This window comes from Myotis davidii, unplaced genomic scaffold, assembly GCF_000327345.1.
Source record: "Myotis davidii unplaced genomic scaffold, ASM32734v1 scaffold327, whole genome shotgun sequence".
Lineage (NCBI taxonomy): Eukaryota > Metazoa > Chordata > Mammalia > Chiroptera > Vespertilionidae > Myotis > Myotis davidii.
This window is the reverse complement of record NW_006298628.1, coordinates 3760953-3767559: the sequence shown is the minus strand read 5'-3', so window position 1 is coordinate 3767559 and position 6607 is coordinate 3760953. Positions and strand designations below refer to the sequence as shown.

The window sequence follows — 6607 nt, the reverse complement described above, 5'->3', positions numbered from 1 at the left end:
GGGGAGGAGCCAAGGGGGGGAGGGTGTAACCAAACAAGCGCGCGAACACACACACACACACACACACACACACACACACACGCTACACCACAGGAGACACCGGAAAATACACACCCAGAAACACACACACAGACAGAGAGAAACACAATGAGACACACACACAAATAACTACACCTCCAGCCCCGACACCCACATCACAGGAGGAGAAGGAGCTACACCACACCCCGCACACTGAGCCCCTCGGGCACACCGCCGGAATAACATTCAGATTATTTTATTCCTGCACTTGACTGTTGAATTTATTCTAGAGGCCATATTTGATTCTGTGCCAAAAGTCTAACCCTTAGGCTTTCAATTGGGAGGGAAAGAAATCACTTCAATTAGTTAACATTTATTAACATTTTCATAAAAACCAATATATCAGGCCAGCCTTCAGGACACTTCTGTCAGAGAAACCTAAGGCAGGCCAGGCTTTTTTCTCTTCACCAAACGTACCTAGGAGCCTAAAAGATACCATCTGACTGAACCTATGTAATTGGAACAATCACCACTGGACTTTTTCCATACAGGAGGACCAAGTTAGCCTGTGGCCCTCTGCAAGGATCCCATTTCTCAGGCAGTTGGGAATCAAGGGGATGCCTGGCCCCACCCGCTGGCGGACCGGGGTAGGGGGGCCAGCGGAGGCTCCCAGATGCTGACATCTGGGGCTGCCCACCCGAGACTGAGTAGCAGAGCTCCCGGTTGCTGCCCTCCTTTCCTGCCCCCCTTGTTTCTTGCCCCCCTGCAGCGGAAGAGGGAGTGGGAGGACACGCCCTAGGCCCTGCCCTGTCACCCCCTCCAGGCTGGGGGTGGGGCACCATCTCACAGCTCGCCTAACCTAGCCTCCGCCTCGGGGTGTCTGGGCAGGGTGTTGGAGATTTGGGGGGAGCTGTGCACCTCTCTCGGCCCCCAGTCTTGCCTCCCCCTCGCCAGGAAGGGCCAGGGGACAATTGAGGTCAGGGGGTGGAGGTTCCCAGGGGGGCACAGGGCCAAGCCTGGCACTCTGATTGCAGGGATTATGAGAACACTTCCAGGGCAGAAGCCAGCACGGTGGCTCTCAGGGCCTCCTGGGCTTGGCACTCAGCCCTCCCCTGGGGGGCAGTGACCTTGGGGGCAAGCAAGCTGACATCTGGCTGGGATCCCTGAGACCAGGGCGCTGGGCCCTGGGCAGAGAGGACAGCCCTGGGCTCTGGGTCAAGGCTGGGAGGGGGAACAGAGAGAGGCAGCATGTGCATGCGTGTGGGCATGTATGTGTGCGTGGAGTGTGTGGGGTGAACAGGTACACATGTGAGTGCCGGATATGCTGCCTGCAGTGTCCTGGTGCCTGCTGGGCCCAGTGCAGAGCTCAGGTGCACTGCAGTGCCCGTGGGGAGGGTGCTTGGACTGCGCACCATGATTGTGTGAGCGCGGGCACCTGGCTGGGGCTGGCGTGTGCTGGGATGTTTGTGGGCATATGCGCTGTGACAACAGCGAGCACTTCTGGTGTCAGTGAGTGGTGAGAAGTTCGAGCACGTGTGTGGTGGAGTCTGCTGCATGGCGATATCTGAGGGGCGTGGTGTGGGAGTGGGTGCCTGGGTGAAGCATGGAGAGGCTGTGTGTGTGGTGGCGTGCGCTTGGTGTGGTGTGCTGGGTGCACTGCGTGTGTGTCTCATGTTCCGTGGTATGTGGCGTGCTGGATGAAGGGGTGCTGAGGAGTTATGCTGTGTGGCTGTGTATCTGGCGTGTTCTGCTTGTGTGTTGCGTGGTGTGTTGTGTGAACGAGAGCACACGACAGTGGGGTGGGGCGTGCCTGTGTGTGGACACAGCTATAGGAGACACACTCACTTGGGGCCAGGCAGTGAGAAGGTGCGGGTAGCAGGAGTCTCACCGGAGCCGACAAAAACGTGCCAGTCTGGCAGGGCCCGCTGGGCCACTCTCCTTCCAGATCCCCTGGCAGGAATCCTGTCTGCCTAGGCTGGCGCCTCCCCTCCCCCAGAGCAGCCCTGAATGAAGCAACAACTTAGCCTCAGCCCAGGGATGGGCCTGGCATCCCCGATTGGGCAATGCCAAGTTGGTGCTGCCCCCTTCACTCTCTTCTCTGCCTCCCAGAGGGGCAGACGCAGGAGGGAAGGGAGGCCCGAGGAGAAAGGCAGAGGGGACTCACCAGCTGGAGGATGTCCTCGTCCCTGGGCATGATGGAAAGCTCCAGAGCATCATCGCTACGGAGACAGGGCAGGGGGTCAGGCCCAGCCGAGGCCACAGGGTCTGGGAGAACAGGGATCCTGGTCGCCAGGGCACCCCCAGGGCCAAGGGGATGGGGGTGCAGGGACTCAGTGAGAGGGCGGAGTTACTATGGGCGAAGAGAGGCAGGGGCGCTCACCTGTTCTGGATCAGAGCTATGACCTGGGAGTAGCTCTTCCCAATGACACTCTCCCCGTTCACCTTCACCAGCCGGTCTCCTGGGGACAGGGGGCAGGACCACGGGTGAGCAGGCCACGGCGTGTCAGTGGCCCCCCCTGAGCACCCCTGTCCGGAATGGATGACAGTGGGCGGCAGAAGCCTCCCTAACACCTGGGTCCAAGGATCCCATCCTAACCCGAGGGCAGGAAGAAGAGACCCAGGGGTGCAATGAGCCAGGTAACTGGGACAGCTCACCTGTGCGAAGCCCCGCCCGGTGGGCAGGGCCCTCATCCTTCACATTCTTGACGAAGATGGTGTCCATGGGCTCCAGGCGGTGCCGGGGGGAGTGTCCTGGTGAGCATCAGCCAGGTTAGCTGGGGGAGGCTGCTGAAGGTGACACCCATGCACAGCTACACACACAGAAGACACACTCAGAGAATTATCACTCACACAGACAGACACACGGAGACCCGCACACCCACAGGGGCACGGTGCACAGGGTCAGACAGGACGACACACTCCTGGGGGAAGGAAAACCGACACGGATGCTGAGCGACTCCGTATGCCTCCTGCGTCCCGTGCCAGACTGACAAGGAGACATCGTTCTTCCCCTTCTTAGCTCGCTATGTGGTGGGACAGACAGACAGACACACACACACACACACACACACACACAGCACAAGACAAAGGAAAGGGCACACTAAGAGAGGCTGTGTCAAGTCCTGCAGACACATCAGTGGAGAGAGACACCCCCATACACAGAGCATGTCCACACCCAGAGACCAGGGGAGCAGCAGGAAGGCCCCGGCCCCCACACTTGGGCATCACATGGGACCCCAGCAGCCCTATTCTGCTGCTAACTGTCTCCGCCAGAAATAGGCCTCGTCTAGGTCAGTGGGCTCCTCCCCCTCAACCCCGCCACAGGCCTCTGTGATGGGGACTCGGGAAGAGAGTGTGCCCATGGCTTCCCCACGGAAACCCTAGTGGCAGAGGAGGAAGGCTGCCTGTTCAAGGAGTCCTGCCTTGAATATCCTGGGGAGCCTGGGTGCCAGAGAGGGACCCTGCAAAATAGCAAGGGCGACAGCCAGGGGATGGAGGCTCATATTGGAAAAGATCTAGACGCCAGGGTCCCCTTATGCCCAACATATTCGCAAGGACAGCCCTGGACCAGCTGCAACCCGCCCCCTCACTCCCTGGCCCTGCAGCCCCTGTGTGTGCCTCAGTCTAGGTTGGGAGTGACTCCAGGACAGGGGCCGCGTCTTAGAAGTCCATGACTCCTCACGGTGCCACCTCTAGTGTGAAATGGAAAGGCCCAGAGGGAGACAAATGTGGGAAAAGAAAGGGAGGAGAGAGGAAGAGAGCGTGAGCAGATGTCCGGGGTGGCCACACAGAGAAGAGCAAAGACAGGAAGAGCAGTCGAGGGCGAGGGGCACAGCAAAATCCAGGCTGACTCCTTACCTCCTCCTCGGCCTCCATTCTCTTCCTCCTGCATGGGACAGAGAGATGGGTGTTGGCCCTCTGCCCAGCTCCACCTGGGCGGGCCCCTTCAATCTCCCTCACCCAACGGCCCACCCTCTTATCTTCTCCAAGTAGCCCAGCGCCTGGAGGCGGCGGGAGGGGTGTCCATGGGGACATCAAGTCCCAGGCATGATTCCCCAGTGACATGAGCTCCCTCTCACGCTGATCCCACCAGGTCAACATCCCAGCCATCTGAAAGCCCCCAATACAATGGGGGACCCATGACCCCTCCCCTTAGGGAGCTCAAACCAAGCATACTTACACACAGAGAGAACCCAGACAGACACAGATAAGCAGGCATGACGCGTGCAAACAGTGGCTATCAGTTCTCAGAGAATGGGAGGGCAGGCCTGATTAAGGTCCCTCTGGGGGAGGGGACTTTAAGGCCTGGAAGAAGGCGCTCTGGGTGAGGGGAGGGGAGTGTGCGGGCGCTTGGGATCAGAAATAAGCCAGCACATGTAGCACTGAATCAGCTGAGCTGCAGGAGCCAGTCAACACCAGCAAGCCACCGAAGGCAGACCGAAGCATTCACGTTTGAAATGAGAGAAAGAGGGAGCCAGTGAAGGTTCCTGAGTGGGAGAGAGTGGGTGTGAAATACCAGTTAGAGAAGGGGATTCTGGCCTCTAGGTTCAGGGCTAAGAAACTGAGTCAAGGGGACCCACTGGGGAGGCCTCTGGGACCATCCTGGTGAGTGAGGGGGAAGGGCACTAGATTTGGGGAGGAAACAAATGAGAGGAAGGAGGAGGTCAGAGAGACACAGGGCCAGCAGGAGTAGCATTTTAGAACGGGATCCAACCTGCGGTGCCATCTTGACTAACCCTCCCCACAGATCATCCATGTTACAGCTGACTTGTCCAGGGCTGCTCGCTCAGACTCAGTTGCGGAGCCAGGGCTGGAACCCAGGTCTCTGGCATGCCAGCCGGGACAAGAAGGCTCGGGGCACTGCTGGAGAGTCCCTCTGCCCTGCCCTCCCATATGCGGTGCCTGCCCGCGGGTGGCAGAGGCAGATGGGTGCATTTGGCCGGCTGAGCTCCCTGCAGGCTCCCAGTCCTGGGCAGGCTCTGGAAAGGCACTGGAGCTGTCCCTGGCTTACCCCACCCATGTGAGCTCTTGGAGACAGGCCCACCACCAGCCTAGACCACTCAGGCTGCTCTTGCTCTTGTCACCCCTCAGCAGGGACCCCTGAGAGAAGTCGGCAGAGGCCAGGAAAGAAGGAAGAAAGAACTGAAGGTTCCAGGGAACTCGGGGGCTGCTATCCTTGGGCATCAAGGGGTGGGGCAGTGCCCCTCCCACACCCCATCAGCCCCCACTCACACTCGGCAGCCAGTGAGAAGGGCTGCTGCGGCCCCCAGCCCAGATTCAGACATGGCTGGGAGCGGTGTGCACCCACATACACATGACGTGTATTTACAGACACCGATGTGCACCTGTCTAGACACACACGTGTGTGTACATGCCCAGCATACCATGTATGTACACGTGCCCACAAAGAGCAGTGCACACACAGGCAGTGAAATCCAATGTCTAGTTCTCTGGCAACGAGCTCCGCATGGGAGAGTCTCCTGGCAGCGTGCAGGCTGGGCTCAGCTCTGGGGGAAGGGGAGAAATGGGTTCATTGACTCCAAAGTGAATTGTCCTCCTCTGCTGCTGGGAGGGACTTGGGGAGGGGAGCCTAGGTCAGTGGGCAGCCTGGTTCCTAGACTCAAAGAACCTGACATTTATATGAGGGCTGGAAGGGCCCTTAGGGGTCAAGCAGGGAAATGCCCTCAGGTTGCAGCAGGAAAAGCAAAGCCCAGAGATCTGAGTGAGTTAGGAGTTGTCCCAGGGCTAGAGCCCAGGGTTCTTTCCAGCACACGGGGCCTGAGCCTGGGCCCGGGGCGCCAGGGGGTGCTCCAGACGTGTGTTAGGACAGATCCCTGAGAGCTCAGGCTGGGCGGGGCCACAAACCCAGCTCAGAAGTGGCCAGCGGACAACGGTCCCAGGACTGCATCTCTCCGAGCGGCTGTTCACCTTCCAGAAACCAAGAGTCCGAGGCGTGAGTGAGCACCCTGGCTCCCTCACCTCTAGGCGGCCTGTTCTGAACCAGCCACCCCTCCCCTCTCCTGAGAAGATGAAGATGACCCAGGACACAGGAGGAGGACTGTGCCGGAGGGGCCGGTGCAAAGCGATCTCCTCTCCCGCAACAAGGCTTCCTCAGGACGTACCTTCAGGCTGCAGTGCACGGCGGACTCGGGTGGGTACACGATGAAGTGGCGCAGGGTGAAGCCAAAGCCATCCTGGAGGCTTTTGTGCAGCAGCAGTGTCCGCGGGCCCTGCCAGGGGAGGGGGCGCCCAGAAGAGCACCCATCTCTCGAGCCCAGAGGCAGCTGTGGGAGCACAGGGAGACGGGTGAGTGGCCTGGTGACCCACAGTCTCAAGTCTGCACACTGCCTCCTGCAGCCCCGAGGACTTGACGGGGACGAGATGGGGTCCATGGGGTTCCAGGCCCCTCCCCCTCCTCAGCCCTTCCTTCCTCTCTCACACTCATTGGCCCAACCGCTTCTTCCTCTTTCCTTCCTCTCAATCCCCTCATAATGCCTTTGCCTCTGAGGAAATAACTCGCTGCTGTGAGCCAGGCGTTGGCTCAGTTCAGTTCACCAAATGTTCACTAAGCACCTACTGTGTGCCAGGC

At 59.5% G+C, this 6607-nt stretch overlaps 1 protein-coding gene across 5 annotated transcripts in view; it reads right to left on the bottom strand.

Annotated features, from left to right (window-relative positions):
• ARHGAP23 (Rho GTPase activating protein 23) overlaps window positions 1–6425 on the bottom strand; it is a 55857-nt gene extending 49432 nt beyond the window's left edge. For 3 of the 5 annotated variants that reach the window (XM_006774276.2, XM_015570875.1, XM_006774275.2), the window contains exons 1-5: window positions 6141–6425; window positions 3877–3904; window positions 2674–2769; window positions 2399–2477; window positions 2183–2237 (exon numbers count right to left, since the gene is read on the bottom strand). In XM_006774276.2, the coding sequence (XP_006774339.2) occupies window positions 2183–2237; window positions 2399–2477; window positions 2674–2769; window positions 3877–3904; window positions 6141–6410 (528 nt within the window). In that variant the 5' untranslated portion in view covers window positions 6411–6425. Of the gene's footprint in view, window positions 1–2182; window positions 2238–2398; window positions 2478–2673; window positions 2829–2959; window positions 3071–3876; window positions 3905–6140 lie in introns of those variants that run through there. The other 2 variants (XM_015570876.1, XM_015570877.1) reach the window with 2 other exon arrangements.
• Between the last annotated feature and the right edge of the window lie 182 nt (window positions 6426–6607).